The sequence below is a fragment of the Strix uralensis genome, chromosome Z (genome assembly GCF_047716275.1).
Source record: "Strix uralensis isolate ZFMK-TIS-50842 chromosome Z, bStrUra1, whole genome shotgun sequence".
Classification (NCBI taxonomy): Eukaryota; Metazoa; Chordata; class Aves; order Strigiformes; family Strigidae; genus Strix; species Strix uralensis.
Window position 1 is genome coordinate 99,361,204 of NC_134012.1, and position 21,349 is coordinate 99,382,552.

Below are 21,349 nucleotides of genomic sequence, written 5' to 3' on the forward strand. Positions count from 1 at the left end.
AATTGTCAGTAGTGCTTCTGTTGGGCCATAAATAACTCACGGTAAAATAAGTTCTCCACTAGACCTTGGGCAAGGGAAGGATAAAGAAACTGCCAGCGATGACTTTTTTACACACATGGGAAGTTTTCTCTGAATGCAAACACATCATAAACATTTTGTCTTAACAGTAATATTGTGGGCAGGGTTCACAGACGGTGACTGTAGCACTGAGGAAGAGTCCAGGCGTCGTGACGAGGCAGACATATCCAGAGGAGGAGGTGTGAGAGGGATGCTAAGAATAGCCTAACTTCCCCAGAATCTCTGCCCACAGTGGTATGTGTCACCTTATGGGGAAGATCTTGGCGTCTAACAAAGTCCCCATTCTCCTCCACTTCCCATCCCAGTCGTGACACAACCCAGCCCTGATTCTGCCAGGATTGTTCCCTGCTCACTCCTGTCTGCCCTCGCCATGCCATCACAGTCCCTCTTGTCACTTTGCTGGTATGTGGGGACATGGTGGTGGTCTAGAGGTGTGTGGAAGGACATGAATTTCACATATCAGGGATATTTTTTTGCTACAGGGAAGCTCCATAAAAAGCCTTTACTAATTATATCAAGACATCATGCATAAATTTGCTTCTTAAAAATACATCTCTCTGTTCCTTAGCAGGACAGCTCTGTCCCTGTGGTGTCTTTTGTCAGAGGAGACTCTTAGCTTAGCTAACATGGGTGAGCCTGAGTCTTCCAGCTCTCCTGCCCCAAAATGGTTGATCTGTGACTGCTCGCTCCGCAGGGTTGTGACCTTGGCTCATACCATTCCTCCTCCATGGCTCTGGGATGGGTTTTTGTCTTGCTGCCGTTTTTTGCCGCCATACTGGCGCATCAGGCCAACCCAGGAGAACAGGACCACCTGTTTATCGGTAGTGATAGGGGCCAGACTCTGAGGTGGTTGCCAGAGCCAAAGCCAGGCTGTAGACACAGCTGAGGAGGTGGTGGTGAGCTCTTGCAGCTGCACCCAGTAGAGGACAGGGACATTTGCACAGGCTGGCCCTGCCCAGTACTCCATGAAATGGTGGAAACTCCCTAATTGTGCAGAGTGCTCATCCCTTGATCAGCTTCATGAAGCACATGAGCTGGTGTCCCAGGGCAGGAGGGAGTGTCACCACGGCCTATAAACTTTGGCACTTCCACTAGCCTCGGGACAGGTTCGCAAGGTGTAGTAGGTCCCATCATGGTTTTTTTCCCCTTCCTGCTGATCTGCACATACATCCCCATGTACAATCGCAGTCCCTCGCTCCAAACTCCTTCCCCCTTGGGCATCCCCCAGCAAAGCCCCTCTGTGCTGCACACAATCACGCTTAGCTCGCTCTGCTTCCACCCACCCATCATTTGACAATAAATCATTACCAGAGGTGAGATAACATCGCTGGCTCTGCCTGTCCTTTCAGCTCCTCTTGCTTTTTAGTTTTGCTGCTTCTTTTTTTTTTTCTTTTCTTTTTCCGTTTTCCTTTATAGCTTTGGCAGACTCAGCCAAAGGTCAACGAGGGAGTGAGCAAGAGGAAGGGGAAAGTTGCCTGATGACTGAGGCAGGAATGTCTCTTCCCTTCTCCCTGTAAAGCTTTCTCCAGCTACTTTCCTTTCCCCCCAAATAAAAGCCAGATTCACACCACCATTAGTTGTAGAGCTGGGCTGGGTGGAAGCGAGGATGGCGGCGAGGACATTGGTGCTGGTAGCCCAATGAGGAGGTGCTGGGGACGTGGCTGAGGCATCAGGTGGCAACACCAGTGTTATTTATTGAGCAGTGTGGATGGGTTGGTTTTGTGGACTGGGAGAAAAAAAATAAATAAAAAGAGAAGTTCATTTCAGGCGAGGCTGGAGTGATAAATGCTGGGGTTTGCTGGCTAATCGAACCAGCGTTCATCACCGATCTCAGGCAGGCAGACAGACCGCTGTGTTTTGATGTCAGCCATGGGAACGGGAGTTTAATCACGGCAAAGGAAATTTGGGTCAGAGCTGCCACCTTGCCCAAGCAACATTTCAGGAGCCAAGGGAGTGGCTGGGCCCCTTGGCACAAATGTGGTCCATGCCAAGACCCCATCCCAGGGGACTCTGCCACGTCTTCCTCTGTGCCTATCACCTGAGCTGCCTGCTGGAAAGCAGGGTGGGAGGAGAAGGGAGAGTCTACCACCATGTGTGACATGGTGACTGCGTCTCCCAGGAGCTAGATCCCCAAAGAATCAAAAAGTTTTAATTTTCAGAACCATTCTGAGGGTTTGGGCTGAAATTTATGCAGGCAGAGACTGTCTTCACAACAAGGTCTTGTGGGGTCAACATTGGGGTTTTAGGCAAAGAGATGGTTTGCCAAGAGAATTAAAAGGTGGATCCAGCTCTCGTTAAAGTGGTTTGATGGAGCACGGTGAGTTTGGATGGTGGTTTGGATCAAAACATGTTTTTCTGCTTGGAATAGTTCATAGTTTAAGTTGGAGAAGGGAAATGGATACCCAAGCTCAGCCCGAAGATCAACATTGAAGACAGTGGGGAGAAAGGAGGGATTTTTAAGGCGACCAGAGGAGAGTCCTTTGCAGATGAGAACCAGAGGACTGTTGCAGCCATCAAATCTGGGAAGCCTGGGAAAAGAACAACAAAACAGAAAAGTTAAATATAAATAAAAGAAGGAGCTTTCTTCCTATTCTTCCCTCAGAGCTTTGGGGAATCAAGGGCAAGCTGGAAGAGGACATTGTTCCTGGGGAAGAACTTTCCCCAGAGATGGTTGTGCTGCAGCCAGGGCACCACAGGCTTGACCCTTGCCAGCTTCCAGCCCTGGCTGTCCTCACATGGGACCAGTGATGGCATCTTCCAGGACCATGTTCTTCCACATGTCTTTTATCTGGCTCAATGAAAACATTTTTAGCAGTTTTAGGAAGTTGTCCTGGCTCCCACGCTGGATGGTCTAAGCAAGAAGGATGTCCCATTGTCTTCTCCCAGCCCTACAGCCCATGTGCTCTCAACTCTGCCCTCGCTTTATTTCACAAAATCACTCCAAATTTGTTCCTGTACCTCTTCTTCTGCCCCCACAGGATGGTGGGGAGTCAACATGCTGACATCCCTGCTGCCCCAAAGCTTCTGCCCCATGCCCAAACACCGAGGACCACGTTCAGCCCCCACTCCAACAACACTTCACGTTGCACGTTCCCCAGAACCAACTAAAACCAGGAGAACAACCAAGGCACTTTGGTTCTGGCTGTATTTCTTCTTTTCTGAGGCCTTCAGCAGAATGGGTTAAGACCAAGGACCAGCAAACGTCAGTTGAACCATCAGTGGGGCAGGAGCACTCCAGATCCCTGTGCCCCATGGCTACAGAAGATGTAGAGATAATAAATAATATTATTTGCCATCTATTGGTCACTAATTATCACCACTTTGGCCTTTCTTCGCTCTTTCCTAAGCATGGTTGGAGCTGACTGTTCTTCATCCAGCTCTGTTCTGCCCACTGCTGTGTGTGTGTCAGCGGGGTTGGCATGGGTCAGCCCAGCTCACTGCCCTCCCTGCTTCATGCCCTGGTGCTGCTGGGGAGGAGAAGCAGTAGGACATGGTCCTGAGGGACCTGGCCCAGCTCTTGGTGATGGCTGAGGTCTGCAGGGAAGGAAGGATCGTAGCCAGCTTGGAGCCAGAGTCGTGTTCTACAGAAGCCAGGACAGATGAGTGGTGTTGGGAAGTTTGACTCCTCTTGTGTCTCGATCTCCTCAGTCAATGTTGTTGAGACGCCAACCCAGGAGGTGCCTCTGGGCCTGGGAGCTGCCACCTTCCTGCCAGCCCTCTGCCAGGAGGAGCCACTTCCAGCCAAGGTGGTTGGTGTCAAATGCTGCTTTGGATGCATTTGTTTATTTTTATGACACCATTCAGCAGTCAGACCTGGCTTTACAGCCAGGTAACCTGAGCAGTTGCCTACGGCAGCAGAGCAAAGAGGTGGAAAAACTGGCTTACGGGACCTAAAGCTCGAGAAGATGCCAGGTGGCGATGTCATTGTGGTCCCCTCAAGCCACCTGGCCAATTGGAGTCCCACAAGGCCAAGCAACACAGGGTGGGCTCTGCCCCCTCTCACCCCCCTACCCCTTACTCCTGTCTCTGTGTTCTTCTCCTGCACAGAGCTTGTTTCTTGTCAAATTTTTAAGGTTCCTCTTGACTCCTTCCTCCAGCCCACTGAGGATGGCAGCTCCTCAAGCACTGTTCCCCCCAATTTGGTGTCATCTACAAACTTCACAAGAGCATGCTCCTCACTCCTCCAGGTCATGGATAAGGATGCTAAATAGGGCAGGTCCTGAGATAGCCACCTCAGTACTCCTCGTCACTGGCTTCCGACTGAAGTTGAGTTGTAACCCAATAGCTACAACCCTCTGAGCCCAACCATCCAACCAGTTTGTTCACCCATCTGGTTGTCCACTCATGACATCCTAGCTTGGAAACAAGGGGATTGGATTCCAGGGGTGACAGGGAGGAGCCTCAGTGCGGCACCATCCCACTCTCAGCACCCACAGGTGCATCGGATGAGACTGTTGGAACCGGTTCAGAGCAAACCCCAGGAAGCAGCTCGTCACCAAGAGTCTAATTAAAATGCAAAACTCCTTCATGCAGGAGACTGTGGTTGCAGGAACAATTCACGGAGGTCCCTCCAGCTTGAGGGGGTTATTGCTGCTGGGGCTCAGTGGGTACCCTGGGGGTATCATGCTGAGCATCAGCACCTATAAGGAGGATGTGGACATTGACCTGACCCAAGGCAGATACTTTTATGGTCTTATTACCAACCCTGGGGACTGAGGGCAGTGCCCGGGAACGGTGAATCAGCCCTACAGAGGCAGTGGGGAGCAGACCTGGCAGGCTGGCAGCAGGCAGGACAGTTGCTCCTCTGCAGGAGTTGTCTCCTACCTCCAGTCTGGTTGGCAGAGACAGTCCCATTTCAGCATCGTTTAAAATCTTGGCACGCTCCCATCACTTCCCTGCCTTGGTACATGCTGCTAACTGAAAGCCTCAGGGTGGTGGTGCAGGGAGCATAAATACTCCCTGTCTAATTGCCTTTCCCCCACGTCTGAGTCTGTGGTGCAGCATGTAGACGGGTATCCACTCCCCTCCCTTCTCTTAGTGCCTGTTATCTCCTGGGGCCATGCTGTGTAATTTAGCAAAATATTCTAACGCGGTAATTAACGTCTAAACTTCAAGAGGGCACTGCCTTTTCACTGTCTCCTTCAGAGGAAGAGAGAGGAAAACCTCCCTGGCTGCAGTCAGATGAGCGGGGAGGGTGGTGCTGTTTGGAAAAGAAAATTGTATCTTAACGTGTTGGGGTTTTTTTTAATCACTCTCACTTTTTAAAAACCAGCAGCCTTTTGAGTCAAAAAAGGGTCTTTGACAGTATAATGAGATGCTAGGATTTTTAAGATTATTCTCCTAGTCAGAGAATGAGACAGAATTTTTCTTTTATCAAATGAGCAAAGGCACCAAAGGGGCCGGATCCTGATCCCACACCACCCTTCCACCCAGGTAGCCACATGAGGCCAGATCTGACTGGAGAAATAAGTCCTTTATGAAGAGCACTTATTTCCTCATAAATCTGCCTTCCTGGTCACCGGATCTGGTTCTGCAAAAATCAGTGGTTTGGTCTCCAGTCTGGCGGGACTGGGACAAGCTGGGAAGTGGTTTGTAGGGGGAAAGGATGGAGGAAAGATGAGGGATGAGGGCATGGGAGGGAAGGGATGCCAGGGAAGGAGGGAGAGAGAGGAGATGGTGGGTCAGGGACATGGGAAGGAAGGAGAAATGGGGTGAACAAACAAGTGGGGAAATGTCGTGGGAATCCAGACAAGGAGGATTGAAGACCTGGAAAAGCTGGGAGAAAAGTGTGGGATTTGGAGCCAGCAGGGTACACTGATGTGTGGGGTGAGCCGTGGCAGGAGGTAGCATGCAGGAGCAGGGCTCTGCAAAGTGTGTCTGTCTGTAGGATCATGCTCCCGGCAGGGATGGTTGTCCCCATGTCTCCATGCTTGCTGTGCAATAAATAAATAGCCGTGCAAAAAGCTCCCACACACCCAGACCCCCGACCGTAGCTGTTTTGATAAAAACCCTCCTGTGAATGCAGCTTGTATGGGGAAAAGAGAATTCCCTTTAATCAGCATTCAGTCAAAGGGCAGAGTTAAGGTGAAGGAGAGTGGGCATTATTTGGGAGCGGATGAGGGCAGACTAAAACAAGAAGGGCTGCGCAGTGCCTTTGAGTCCAGCTGGTCTGTTGAGTATTTTATGTGCAGGAGCATATATTCTTGGAAAGCTACAGGACTCGTTTAGTCCCAGCATTAAAACCGTAATGGCGTATTTTAAATAGGGGAGGGGAAATGCCACCCTTATTTCTCTGGGACCGATGGAGAAGGCAGAGGAAGCAATTAGGACAGATAAAGAAATGAAGCTAGATACCATCTCACAGGATGGTCCCTCCTCCTCGCATGGCTTTGTTTTTCTCCTTCACCCTCCGTACCAGGCATTGTTAGTTCCCAAAAACCCTTTCAATGGGATGTAAACACAACTATTTGCGTCTGCCGCCATGCGCTCTCTCCCTCCGCAGAGCCAGGAAAGCGGAGAGCGTCCGGCGAGCCAGGGTGGAGCCCATTGCAATCAAGCACGATGGTCTCGCCACTGTTTCTTTCCATGTTTTGTGTTTCCCCAGGACCCTTGGGATGAGATCACATCCTCCTCTCCCAGGGTTATTATGTCTTTGGCTGGGCAGGATGAAGCCGGCCGTCTGGGTGGCTCGGTCTCCCTGTGTGTGCAGACTGGGTGGCTCTGTCTGTCTGTCTCACCCACCTTCAGGTCTTGAAGGTCCACCTCCAGTCAGGGGATGTGTAACCACCAGGCTACTGTTGGCTTGCAGTGTCTGGGTTGATGAGTGACCAGATTTTCTTCATCATTGTCTCCAGTAATTGCCTCTTAATGGTTTCCATCTTCGCAGGAATCCCTTCTGCTGTTCCAGATCCGGGGAGAGAGAGTCATGTTTCATGGTTTCCCCTGTCTACAGTGGAAAGGAGTAGGAGGAGTTTCCCACGACTGGGTACTGGGTTTTGTTCCTCTGGCCTTAATTCAATTTGCTGTTAGTATCTCTGAGTTCCTCAGGAGCCTGACAAGGAGGATAACCAACATTTTGGTTTAGTTGATGCAATAAACAAACTAATCTTTTCTAAGCATCCTCCCAGGGAGTCCTGGTTGGGTAACAGGAGAACAGAAGTCTCCTCAGCTGAGAGCAGCACATCACTGTAAAAAGAGTAGGTGCCACCAAACAAAACTCCTTGAAGTTGTCCAAAATACATTAGGGAAGGTGCCTGCTACAGACACAGCTCTTGACGCAGCCATGCCAGCATGAGCAGCTCCAGCCCAGAGCTCCTTCCCGCCCTGTGCCTCCTCCTCTGGGCAGTTTCTTGTGGGACCAGCAGTGACCCACGCTGGTGGCCTCTTCCTAATGGAGCAGCCTGAGTTGCTGTCAGCATGTTCTCACCCAGGCTGAGACCAGGCCACCTCGGTCAGGGAACTGGGAAGAGGGACCCCTCAATGAGATGCATTGGCTGGTGGCATCTTCAGTGGGCTTGAAGACTTCACCAGATCCCCAGAGAGGTGTGAGCAGAAGGCCCTGTGGAGAGAAGCACCATTGCTAGTGGATGCAACCCAATGCTCTCCCAGCTCAGCTGGGTTTTCGCAGCCCAACAAATAACATTTTGGAGCATGGCAGAGCCTGTGCCTCCTGCAGAGACCAGCACGGGCAGCTCCATAAGGGAAAGGCTTTCCCCAAAACTTTGTATTAGGGCAAGCTCTGCATCAAATGGGTGAGCAGAGAAGATGCCACTTATTCCTGTGGACTTCTAAAGGGCTTCTGTTTCCAAGTGCTCACTAGTTTCTTCTCTAAGGAAAGGACTCACCTGACTTCCCTAGCTCCCAGGGTATGCCCAGAGAGGGACTCGGTACCCCTTTAGAGAAAGTGGCACTGGCACAGCTTGTTCGTGGGTGCAGGATCGGCCCACCTGACCTTCTGATTTCCTGGGTTGAGTAGCTGATACTTCTCATGAGAGCAGATTCTAGGAATCCTGAAACTGGCCTTGCTGGTGAAGTGTTTTGTAATTACTCATCCCCCACACCCTCGTTTGTACTTCGCATTTTCCCCAGTCTTGGCTGTTTGCATGACCCCATGCCTTGTGACATTAAGAAAAGTGGAGCTGTAGCAATTGCTTGTAGCTCATTGAAGTGTGTGACTCTCCTCATGCAGAGCAGCCGAGCAGTCCCATGGATCTTATCTTAGGCATCCTCCTTAAAGACTTGCAACAATAGGTCGATAAGAGGCCTCTGGAAAAGCAGAAAATTGCTACTGATGTCTTTCTGCGGAGAGCCTGTGAAGTGCAGCAGAACTGACTTGTCCTCCCAGGAGGACCCATCTAGCAGACCACAGGGCTTCCAGGAGGCTTTTGGGGCAGGAATTCCCCAACTGTGGCCCATGAGGCCACCAAGAGTGCCTGCAGAGCCGTGTCAGCAGGACAGCACATCCTGCACCTCAACAGGGCTCCCAGTTGTAGAGGATGATCATAGAACCATAGAATCACGGAATGGTTTGGATTGAAAGGGACCTTTAAAGGCCATCTAGTCCAACCCCCTGCCATGAGCAGGGGCATCTTCCACTAGATCAGGTTGCTCAGAGCCCCGTCCAACCTGGCCTGGAATGTTTCCAGGGATGGGGCATCGACCACCTCTCTGGGCAACCTGTGCCAGGGCCTCACCACATTCATCGTAAAAAATGTCTTCCTTCTGTCTAGTCTGAATCTCCCCTCTTTTAGGTTAAAACCCTTGTCCTATGGCTGCAGGTCCTATGAAAAAAGTCTGTCCCCATCTTTCTTACAAGCCCCCTTATAATGGGGTCTCCATCATGATCCTGACCACAAAGCTGGAACTGATCCATCTTGTTGAGGACAAAGTCCACCATGGCTCTTCCCAAAGGCTCCTCTGGTTAAAAACAGGACTGGGAAGCACCATCTCTCCTGCACTCTTTCCAGTACAGTATGTTCCTTCTGCTTAATCTCCGAGTGGCACAAGTAGCTGTTTTTTTTTCCTTCTTCCTAACGGAAATATGTCTCCATTTTCACCCGCTGTCTCATTTTACACCAGTGAGCTGGTTGCTACACCTTGATGATGCGTTAGCAACACGTTGGTTCCTCTGTGGTCATGGTCCACACTCCCCAGGGGGAACACCAGCAGGCACCTCCTCGTGACCTACGTGTTAGATGGAAAGCATGCCTGTGGGCAGGGACCGCAGAGCGATCGTGAGGCTGGGGCTTCACGCCTGAGGCTGTCTGGATGTCCTTGCGTGTTGCCACCTGGATGGATGAACCTGAGAAGCCCGTCGGGGAGCCAGGGCAAGCAGCACATGGGCTGTAGTCAGTCCAGCTTTTGCTGGGTCTCAAAGACATCCCAACCTCTCCGTGGCTCTGGGGGGATATTGTCAAGCTTTCTGCACTTTCACACTGGAGTCATCACCAAAGCATCAGGAAACACTGCATGCTAAGAGGCAGTTTGTGGCAAGTGTTGCTTTTATGTCATTTTGCAAGCGATATCATACACAATAATTAGTACCGTGCCTTGCAGGAGAAATATCATTGCAGCTGGAAAGGGTAGTGTATGCATTGGGCTGCTCCCAGTCCATCTCCTGGGGAGAATCACTGAAGAACACAATTAAACCTGCGTGGTTGGGTGATAAGGGATGGTGGGACAGGTTCTCCAGTCCTGCTCGTGGCATGGGCACTCCTGAGAATACCAAGTAAGCACTTTAGCTTCTCAGCAGCCCAGATGATCTCAGAAAGCAGATAATAAACCCAAATATTTGTGGGTATGTGAATCCCATCAGCTTAGCAATCTGGTTTGCTCCTGGTGGTCTGCACCGCATGTGTGTGCATCCATCACTGTTCAGGAGGACCAAGTTGGTTCTCTCTGTGATGAGGTTTTGGGGCTTCTTTGCCCCCTCAACTGCCATTGCATGTCCACCCCATGAGGCTTATGATGCTTACCTCTGCAAAGATGTAAGGAGTGTGTTTTGGGGCCACGGAAGTCCCAGTAGCATGCCATGGAAACCAGTTGCACTCAAGAGCCACCCTGCAAGGCACTGCATCTCTCCCACCACATGCAGCACTTCCAGGAACAGACTCTACAATTTATTTTGGGTTGCTTATGAAAATGTTTAGCACACGGAGCCCACTTGGGCACACTGCCCAGTGCTCCGTATCTCAGCAGGACACAGAGATTTGGACAAGGAGGAGCCCAATATCTTCCACCAGTCTGCAAAGCTGCTAGTCCAGCACCAGAAAAAAAAGTGAGAAGCCTTTTGCAACCGAGGTTGGGTATTATATGACTGGTTGGGCAGATTCTGGCATGCAGCCTCCTCTCTTAGGAAATCAAGCAGACTCTTTGTCTGCTTTCCAGCAGGAACTGCTGCTTTCATTGCCCAGCTTTGCCCGATACGGGGGAAACCGGCTGGAGAGCAAAGGGAAGTTTTTCTCGCAGACAACCCCAGCCTCCGGGGGATGATTACAGGTTAAACCGAGAAGCGTGTGAGTCTCAGCTCACCTGCCCTGTTGTCTGCCTCACGCACCTTTTTTTGACTCCCTCATCCACATTCATCAGCTGGTTTGAACCATACGGGAACCTGGTGGAGAGGGATGGGCTGGTGGCCATGGTGGGATTTGGGCAGATGCACACAGCAGGGAGGAGCGGTTATAAATAGTTAAATAAATAATAATTCCAGTGTGGGAGAGCTAATTTAATCTGTATAGCATGTTTACGTTAAAATATTTTAAGTAAATATGAATTAGATTGCAAACGATGAAGGTAGTTGGTTGGGTTCAGGTTTAGGGTCACGCAAGTGCTGGTACTTCAGGGTTGTGATTTCCCTGGAGGTCTTGAAGCATTTGCACCTTTTTTTCTTGCAGTGCCATCAGGGCTGACACGGGGGTCAGAGAGCTTTGGGAAACACTGTGCTCTTGCTGAAGCAACCACCCTGCTGCTTTGGGGTGCCTGGTGCTTATCTGGGGCAGCCATGGGTGGAGTTGAGCACCCTTTGAGAAATACATGCAAGATCTCATCAGTGGGTGAGGACATTGATGGCAGGGCCCCAGGCAGCACGGTCCTTGTAGTTCAACCCTTGCTGTCTGCCTTCAGCAGCAGTTCAGTGCTCAGGCCAGGCTAGGGACAGCAAACTGGGGCTCCTTGATCATCTCCTGTCCCAGGATGCAGGGGTCAGCAGCAGATACCTGGTGCCTACACCCCAGGGAAGCTCCAGAGCCCCTATCCAGCATGCTAGAAACATAGTTATGATCAGAAGCATGCAGAGAAACAGTGACATCTTTTTTATCCTCCTGACTTTGGACTGCTGAACTGATGCAGGTGTCTGACAACCATCTGTGGGCATGGACTTGGACTCTGATTCCCAGAGCACCAGCAGATCTGCTTGTTGGGCTCTGCTCTGCTTCTCAGGGCCATGGCTGGGTTTGGTGGGCAGGTTGTGGGCCTCCTCAGCCCACATATCACAGGCCCTTGGAACTGGTATCTCTTGGTGCCTCAATGTGGAGCATGTGGTGGTTGGATGACTGAGGTGGAGCACATGGTGCCTCGATGGAACAGTGGAGTATGTGGTGCCTGGATGGATGAGGGGAAGCACATGGTGTCCTGATGACCAAGATGGAGCATGTACATTCTCCTTGTTCAGACAAGTCACATCAGATGAGGTCCGGGAGGGCAGTGTGAAGGTAGAGGATGCCTGCCCAAGTCTGGGGGCAGGATATAGTCTCTGTTTCATCATAAGTAGATAAGCATTAGCCAAATCTCCGAGCACTTGACAGTGACATATTCATTCTCACAACCACGTTTTGAGGTGGGAAAGCATGTCCCAGCTCTGCGGGTGGGAAGCTGGGGCAAGGAAAGCCCAAGTGAAGCTGCAGCCTTTCCCTGGCAGAGAACAGGATCATTGAGGAGACCACGGCAGAGGAAGGGCTGGAGTCAGGTCACCATAAGTTCCTCCTAATGAAGCCTATCTCCACTTTTCTTGCTTTAGTTTTCATGTTATGTTCTTACTAAAGAACAGCAAAAAAGGAAAGATGAATATATATTTAATTTGCAGCCCTGCTTCATGCCATGCTCACAAGCTAAATACTCTAGGATTGAATTTCTGGTCTGCTGCCTGTCTATGTCCCTAATTGATTTTTTTTTCCTTGATGTTGTTGGTTTAAACTAATTTCATGGTTTTTTGCAAAGAATCTGTGAACTGTTTGTGAGAACTTATCTCAGAGCATGGGGCTTGGACTTAACTAACATTTTCCAAACAACTCGGCAGGAAGATAAACTGGTGGGGGGAGAACTGTTGCTTGTCTTCAAAACTCTGGCTGAACCTTTGCCTAATGCGAGATAAAAATCCGATGGACTGCATGCTCATTGGGATGCTGTAAACATTGTCTTCAAAGCAAACAAACTGCTGTCTGCTGAAAACAGAAGGGGGTGAAGGCAAAACTTTCAGAGCAATTAGAATTCCTTGAATTACCTCTTTTTTTCCTAGCTATTTTCCAGCAGTTGTGGAGCTCGTAAACAAATAGGTGTTTATTTGTAAAGGGAAGGAAACATGGAAAAATGAGAGTGGGAAGGAGAGACAATAAGGCTGAGAAACAGAATTGTGATTTTAGCTGAAAGATGTGACTTTGGAGGACATTTAGTTACGCTGAGCAATTTTTATATGGGCAGTTTTAATTAGTCCAACCACTTTTCCAAAGTTTGCCTTTCCCTGATGAATTTCAGATACTAATGAAGCCAGTTTTCCCAATTTTTCTGGTTTTTCTCAGTGTTTACTTCATGCACTCAGCTCCCGGCCACACACAGGCATTAGCTCAGGGCCAGCAGGGCTTGTTCAACCCAAGGTGATGGAGTGGAAGTGGCTGTAGCTTCAGGTGTTGCCAGCACTTGTAACTTTATCAGCCACCTCATGGTACAGTGTTTTTCATAATGCTCTATCTCACTTTGTTGGCTGACAGAGAATCTCATTATTTTATCTACTTGAAAAACAACTAGAACAACTGTGCTTTTTCTCGTGGTTTTAGCAAAATACCTGGAACGGCATCACTGTGTGCGTGACAAGTCATAAAGATGAAAACAAATTAAAATGTATATTTTTGATCCTGTTTTGAGGGTCCTTGCTCACGGTTTCAGGGTTTGTGGGGTGAGACTTGCTGAGCTCCTACACTTTGCCATTGCCAGGTAGAGCCGTTGACCCTTACTGCACGCCCTGAGTTTGAACCAAGAGGAGCGAGCACCTTCCTTCACCATCCCGTGCCACGCACAACAACATTTTGGGTCTCTCTTGAAAGTTGCTCGTGCTTACAAGGTCATGTTTGTAACGTAGAGTTGATGGAGAGCAGAGCAGGGTTGGAGTTGGTGCACCCATGGATTTCACTGCAACCCGTTGCACTAGCACCACTTTATAATCAGTCTAGAAGGAGCCCTATTAATTACAGTGCATTGGATGTAACACTTTTCCATCAGGCACTTTTGTGGCTGTTAGAAGTGCCCCCACGGGGACGGAGAGGTTCAGCGGTGGGTGGCTGGCTCTTGGGCAGAGCCCTTCCCTTCCAAAAAGCCTCTCCCAGGGCTGTGCTGCTCAAATGCTGTCATGTGATGGTTGTGTTTACTCGCTGTGTATGTGAAACAAGTGCATGTTCTCATTGCTTGCAGTGGGATAAAAAAAGCAATGTAACCTAAATAAAATTTATTTTGAAAGTTGTTAATCTAAATTCTCTATATTCTGTGCCGCTTGCTAGCTCTCAGCAGTGGATATGCTGGTGATACCCTTTACCCTGTATTTTGTCACTGTTTATCTTAATTTTTTGTGTTGATAATCTCCTTCCTCCCCTCTTCCTGATTTTCTGTCCTTTCCTCCTGGAAGTTGCAGAAGCCAAGCTGGACGAAGAGATGGAAGGAAGGTCATAAGGGAGGAGGAGGAGGAGGTCATGCATTTCTCAGCGCCTCTCTCTTCTCTCTTTTGCAGTTGTTGCAATCTCAGGATGTGAAGGAAGACGCTGTGCTTTGCTGCTCCATGGAGGTAGGGACGCACCTGCACCACCCGCCCTGGTCCTCATTGCTTTGGCCCTTCTGTCCTTGGCCACGCACGTGTCAAGCAGCTGTTAGACGTCTCCAAACCCAAACTGCCATGGTGCCTCTTTGCATTATAAAATCACAGAATCACAGACTGGTTTGGGTTGGAAGGGACCTTTAAAGGCCATCTAGTCCAACCCCCTGCCATGGGCAGGGACATCTTCCACTAGATCAGGTTGCTCAGAGCCCCGTCCAACCTGGCCTGGAATGTTTCCAGGGATGGGGCATCGACCACCTCTCTGCGCAACCTGTGCCAGTGCCTCACCACCTTCATCATAAACTATTTCTTCCTTGTATCTAGTCTGAATCTCCCCTCTTTTAGTTTAAAATCATTCCCCCTTGTGCTATTGCTACAGGCCCTATTAAAAAGCCTGTCCCCATCTTTCTTCTAAGCCCCCTTTAAGTCCTGGGAGGCCGCTCTAAGGTCTCCCCGGAGCCTTCTCTTCTCCAGCTGAACCCCCCCAACTCTCTCAGCCTGTCCTCACAGGGGGGTGCTCCAGCCCCCCGAGCATCTTCGTGGCCTCCTCTGGCCCCACTCGAGCAGGTCCGTGTCCTTCTGCTGTCTGTGCCCCCAGAGCTGGACCCAGCACTGCAGGGGGGTCTCACCAGAGCGGAGTAAATAAAAGATATCACCATGAGATAAGAGATGGCCTTTGAGAGTCTATCACTGGACTTGTGATGCATGTAAATGGATGCAAAATGTTTGGTAGCTGGGGTCCCATCACAAAATTGTATCATCCTGGTTCCTTCAAATCTCACCCTGCATTTATTTTTTAAGCACAAAAACATCTGTATTGGAGCAAAAGCTGCCCTGTGGCTCACACGGAGAGATTTGCTGTGCTCAGCAGCAGCTTTGCAGGGAAACGCTGGTACAAATATAGCAGTTTCATTAGTTTCGCTTTTGGGAAGTGATTGGCCCGTGGGGATGGATGCTTTCCTTGCAGAGAGTTGTTGAAATTGCAGCTTAAATGGTTGAAATTCAGCAAAGTGACAGGCAATTGAGGAGGAGAGTTTGAATTTTTAAGGTTAGGAGTTTGGGGAGCTCTGCATTCAAGTCCCACAAGCCTTCCGACATGGTGGACTCATTGCTGTCCACTCCAAGCTTGGACCATCTCCTCTGTGGGACCACACAGGGCTTATGCTGCTCCGTGGAAGCTTTCCAAGGAGTAATTGTTGTAAAAAACCCTTGCTAGTCCTCAGAGAAACGGCACGACGGGTATAAATGCAGATCTTGGTAGGGCAGGATTTGTTATGCATACAGGAAGGCTCTGCTTATTCCGATTAATGACTGGGAGTCACTGACAGCTGTGAATCAGCGAGTAAATGAGGGACCAGGTAGAAGGCAGGAATACCACATCACAGCCTGCACTTTGTTTTGACAATAGCATGATTTTTAGGTGGGTTTTTTGGGTTTTTTTTTTTTCCCCCCAACGTAATCCAGCGTTGCCACCTTTGAAGTCAGTGGGAGCTGAACCATTCGCTCCTCCAGCAGCCTGGCACGGATGCTTTTGAAAACCTCGCCCTTCGTGTTCAGCTCTTGGAGCCTGCTGCCGGGTGGTTTTGGTTTTCAAAAGCCACGACACCTTTAACTTTGCCTGTTCGCTCCACTGCTCCGAGCAGGGGAGGATTGGGTGGATGATGGGCGTCTGTTAAAGCTGGCAGGGTGTTTTAATATCATAGAATGATAGAATCATCGCATATCTCAAGTTGGAAGGGACCTGTAAGGATCAGCATGCCAGGGTTGACCTCTTCTTCTCTCTGACAGCTGCAGAGCACCGGACGGCTGCTGGAGGAGCAGCTGCCCGAGATGATGACGGAGCTGTTGGCGATCGCCCGTGACAAGATGCTGTGTCCCTCCGAGTCCATGCTGACACGGTCCCTGCTGCTGGAGGTCATCGAGCTGCACGCCAACAACTGGAACCCCCTGACACCCACCATCACACAGTACTACAACAAGACCATCCAAAAACTGACAGCTTGAGGGGCAGGGCAAGGTGGGGTGGGAAGGGAAGGGACGAGAAGAAGACACGCACCTTGACGGGATCCAGCAGGAGCTTTTCCGACTTAAATCCCCCAGCAGACCAAACCCCAGCATGCTCGAGAATACGTTTGTGGGGTGGGGAGGGAGAAGCATGTTTGTTTTTCAGCCGCGTCGCCAAGTGCCACCCCTCTTCCCCGCTGTGGTTTTGTTTTAGGGGTTTCTTTTTCTGAACTCATTGCTCAAGCAGCAGCAAAGCAACGCATCCCGCCGGGTTATTGTTTGGCTTTCGAAAGAAGACGGAGAATTTGGGGAAAAAAAAAAAACAAAACACATGAATCTAAGTGGGGGCTAGTATTGTTTTCACGCCGTCCTCCTGCCTTGCCCTGGCCAACTGGCAGGAGACAGCAGGCAGCAGATGTCTCGGGAGGACAAAGCCAGACACACACTACACCAGACGCTCATAATTGATGGCTTTTGTCGAGCGGGGCTTGTGTTAGGTTTTTCCACCCCCCTCTCCTCTTGTCTTCGACTTTCTGTGTGTCCCCCCCCTACTCGCCACCCCTTTGAAAGCGGATCGGAGAGCGGGACGACTTTCTTATTTGCACTGGGTTTTCTTTTTCTCGAGCATTTGTATTTTCTTCTTATTTTATTGTGTCGTTGAACGGACAATTGCAAGCAGCTCGGAGATGGGGAAAGCAATGCCTTCCCGTGAGCTGACTAATGGTTTACGTGAGATGCTGAAGCAGAAGGAGTATTTTAAAGGAGTCTAAAAGCCACTGCAGAAGTAACGTAGCCACCGTCGTCTTGCCAGTAACCTCGATGGCTTGAGAAACATGTTCTCTGAGCTGGAAGCTCTAAGGAACAGGGGATTCTGCGGCCCTTGCCGTTTAAGTCGCCGTTATCCCTCAGCCACTATAACCCATTTTATTTTTTTTGTAATAATTTTTTTTTGTTTCCATTGAAGGAGTGCTTTATTGTAATTACTGTCATGGTTGTTATTATACATTTAAATCCAGGCCTGTTATAGTCAGGCCTAATAATGTACAGGGCAAGGGAGAAATGCAGGTTTGATGTTCTTTGGTGACTAGTAAAGAGAAGACAGGCAATGTAAGGCAAAAAGGAGGAAAAAAGAAGAGGAAGACATAGAAAAAGCCAAAAATAGAGGTTTTGACCCTGGCTTCTAACTAGCTGAATTTGCTATACAGTGTTTCTAGGTGTGTGGTGTACAGGAGCGGCTCTGTCCCGCAGTCGGTGTAAGAGGCACCATGTCCTCGACAGATGGGTGATGGGTTCAGAGGGGGAGAGTTTGCTCGGCGATTCCCTGGGTTTCTCCAGGATCCCTGGGTTGCTCCGTGCTGGAGCATCCCGAGGCAGAGGGCAGCTGTGGGGGGTGATGACAAAATGCCACCTGGGCGAGGAAATGCCCAGAGGGTGAGGAGGCTGGTACCGAGGGACACGCCACGCCATTGCATCACTCCCGACTCATGAATGGGACCTGATGGTCTCCTTATTTGCTTGTCTAGTGATGCTTTTACCTACTAAACCACGTTTGGTTCTTATTTCGGTGAAGCCTAATGGGGGTGCGAGTGCCCCATCCCGTCTGTGCAGTGGAAGAGGAGCTGAGGAAGGCACGATGTTGGCAGCCTGTCCTGTTTTCTTCCCCTTGTTCCTTTTACTTTCCTGGTGATAAGAAGAAAATTTACAGCGCAGCGCTGGCGCGCATGGACCCCAGACCCAGGCAGGCTGGGTCTGAACTCAGCAGCTCAAACCCATTTTTCCAAGAAAAACATTGAATTTCTGGTGGCTTGTAAAGAGAGATCTCACCCCAGCCTCTTTGGATGTGCAGTATGTTCTTGGGTGCCTTATGAATGTGTTGGTCTGTCCGCGATGGGGTGGAAGATTTCACTGCAAAATACAAAGGGCAGAAATTTTCAGCAGAAAATGCACTGCAGGAGATGAGAGTCCTGATGTTGCAGTTCAATATTATTTGACTTTTCATCTGGTTGTCTGCTAATGTGGTTTCTAATCCACACAGCAAGAGGAGCGAGCTGGAAACAGGAGCTTCAATTTTCCTGTGTACCCAGAAAGCAGCCAAATTATTGCTGGATGCACTGGACTTGTCTGGAAAAATTAATTTTTGCTTTGTGGATTCAAGCCCGGGAACTTCATGTGGTGACAGCGCCTTGCGTTGGGTCAGCTATGTTAGTAGCAATGGAGTTTGATAGTATTAATGAGCAGCTGAACTTAATTAAGGCAGCAAAGCCCATCAGTATTATAAAGCTCAGGGTTGTGCCCGTTGCTCTTGGCTGTTTCTGCTCCCTGATTTCTTGAGAAGCGGAGGAGAAGGAGATTTAACACCCATCGTAGTGCGCCCAGGCACAGCATCAGTCTTCTGGGAGAAGACCTGAAAACCAGTTTTGTCTTGATATTTTTTTTGTTGAAAGAACAAAAAAGGCCTGTAACAGGGGCACAGCCTGATGGGTTGAGGTGCCAGGGATCCTGCTGGCAGCAATCCAGACCACTGCTCCAGCCCCTGCAGCTTCTCCCTCCTCTTTACCCCAGAATTTGCTCTTGGGATGTAGTGAAAGAAGAAAAAAAAAAAAAAAAAAGAAAAAGAAAAACTCAGAGGATTGGAGATTCTGCTTCTAAAAACCTGAATTTTCACCCATCAGTGCATCAGGAGGCATTCAGAGGCAAAGTGTGAGCCACTTGGCAGTATTTCTGCTTAAGTATTTCCCTACCCCTACCAGCTGTGAGGGTTTATTCAGTTTTGCTGTTGGGGTACAGTCCTGCAGCCCCCACCTACCAGGCTTGGCCCATGACTTTCCCCTCCAGCACCAGGATTTCTCCCACTGAAGAACTTTTACGTGAAATGTGTCGGGTTTTAATGTCTTTGCCATTTATCTCCACTATTAACGTACGTTCATCCAGCCATTAACTGCTTTGGTATGTCAGTCGCTCCATTGATAGGCAAGAATCAAAATGTTGACCAAAAATGGGGTTTTTTCCCCAAAATTACATGCTGCCAATGGTATCTTTCTGAAATTCGTCAGTAGGAAGCCGGCGGGCATGTGGCATCATTAACCATGGTACTGCGTTGGGAAAACAGGTACCACGAGGTCATTTGATGGGGCAGGATGAGGAGCATCGCTGGGAAGTTTTGGGGATTCCTGGTGAGAGCACCTATGGATGTCATCGAGTATTTTCTTCTCTTTTTTTTTGGCTTTCTTTAGAAACAGTCACCAAAGAGTGTAATTCTACAATGCGCATTTTTGAAGGTGTGAAGCCACCAGCTATGTCTCACCGAATTAGCCAGATTCAATCTTCGCTGCTCAATAAAAGTATCCACATGGGGTTGTAATATGTTTTCACCATACGGCTACATCAGCAAAGGTGAAAATAACCTCCTTGGGCCAAATACGTGTGGGGCCAAACCTCGGGCTGGTGTAAAGGTGAGTGGCTGAAGCATCTGTGAAGGAGGAATGCTCTGCACCACCACTGCACCAGTCCCCTTCAGATGCAGGGCGGGTTTGCCTGCTCCCTGCCAGACTCCCCAGCATCTAATTCACCTCATTCCGGTGAAATTCTCTCCGAACTGAAGATTTTTGCTACCCACAAAGTGACTTGCTCGGCTTCCCCATGAGGGATTTCACTCCTGTTTGGAGAAGTCTCATGTATATGGGGGTGAAACAAAAATGGGGAAGAAAAGGGAAAAAGTAAGCGATTTGCTTAGTTTCACTCTTCCCCTGAAGGTGATTAATTAGTATCTATTCTTGGCATGATTGATGGCTTTGAAGGAAAACTTGTCAGAATAACTTATGATTTATTTTCATGCTTATTTTTATAACATCTCTCACTTGGAAGTCTCTCAAAATCTTAAATATTATTTTTTTTTTTATTCCACCGCTGGGTATTTTATGGCTTTACACTAATTTTGCTCTTCTGGGTGTTAGCTATTAGCCAGTCCCAGTGATACTTCCAGTATTTTTTCAGGAGAAATGAAACTAAGGGTTGCGAAGTCCACTGTCGATAGCCAAGGGAGCTGGGGTGTCCTGCAGAACATGGAGTTAACACTAGCAATTCATTATTTTTTTTTAATGTATTTATTTGCATTTGAAAAAGCGACATTTTTAATTTAATCATATTTGTTAAACTAAGCGCTTTAAAAAAATGTGAAAATTCAAAAAAAAAAAGAAGGTGGTTTTGGGGAGAATAAAGACTAGATACTCATACTAGAGAAAACACAAACTCATCGTTTTCAGCATTTCAGAGACTGTTAAAACAAGGGAGCTAATAACTCTTTGTGACAATTCAGTCTTTGTTTATAGAACATCCAGACCCACTGTATGCTATAAAATGCATCATCTGAGTAATAAATGTTTAAAGCTTGACATTTCCCCATCTCTTTGTGGGTACGCGCTGTCACTTGTGCTGGTCTAGGAGAGACCTTCCTTTTGTTCAGGCTGGAAGAAAAGGAAGATACGGAGGAGAAAAAAAATCCCTAACGGTGTCTGCTTGGAAACATAGCAGAGGGCCTGATCCTTCTCTGTGCCCATGGGGATGGCTCAGCCCATGCTCCTGGCACCGGGTTGGATCCTGTGCGGTGCTGGGGCTGGTCCCTCTCCCCATTACTCCTCACGGGGGTGAGGATGAAGCCCGTGGGAGTGGTGCGAAGGTCTCAGAGGTCTGTGGGTGAGGATAGGGCCCCTCTCCTGGCTCGGCCTCCACAGCCACCCGCTCCCCAGCCTCTGTCCCGAGGGAATTGCCTGTGTCTATTCATGTCCTACCCCAGCTGGACCGGGGGGTCTGTTGGAGGACCCCCCCCATTTATCACATCTGTTTTACCCAGTGCTACGGCACGCAGCGGCAGTGAGGCCTCGCAAACCACCTCTGCCTTTAACCGCATTCAGCCTCCTTTTAAAAAAACAATTTTAAAACAGCAATTTTTCTAAGAAGCCTCCTCTAGCCCAAGCCAATTAATTTTTGGCTAATTGAAATGTGTGCGTTGGCCTGGGAAGCCGCACGGGTCACTGGAGGTGAGCGGTTTGTGCCCCTGTGTCATCGGGCTCCAGCCAGAAAACTGGAGGTGAAACGGTTCCTGCTTTTGAAGAAGTGTTCTTGTGAAATGCCCCTCGTGACCATGTGCGTGTGCTCGGAGCTCACTGCGACGTGGCTGAGCAGCAAAATAAATAT

General features: G+C 49.2%; 1 protein-coding gene across 3 annotated transcripts in view; it reads left to right on the plus strand.

Moving 5' to 3' along the window:
* Positions 1–20,547, plus strand: part of CTIF (cap binding complex dependent translation initiation factor) — a 146,716-nt gene extending 126,169 nt beyond the window's left edge. For all 3 annotated transcript variants that reach the window (XM_074856064.1, XM_074856065.1, XM_074856068.1), the window contains 2 exons: positions 14,069–14,122; positions 15,941–20,547. In XM_074856064.1, coding sequence (XP_074712165.1) covers positions 14,069–14,122; positions 15,941–16,156 — 270 coding nt within the window. In that variant the 3' untranslated portion in view covers positions 16,157–20,547. The remainder of the gene's footprint in view (positions 1–14,068; positions 14,123–15,940) is intronic.
* The last annotated feature ends 802 nt before the right edge of the window (positions 20,548–21,349 follow it).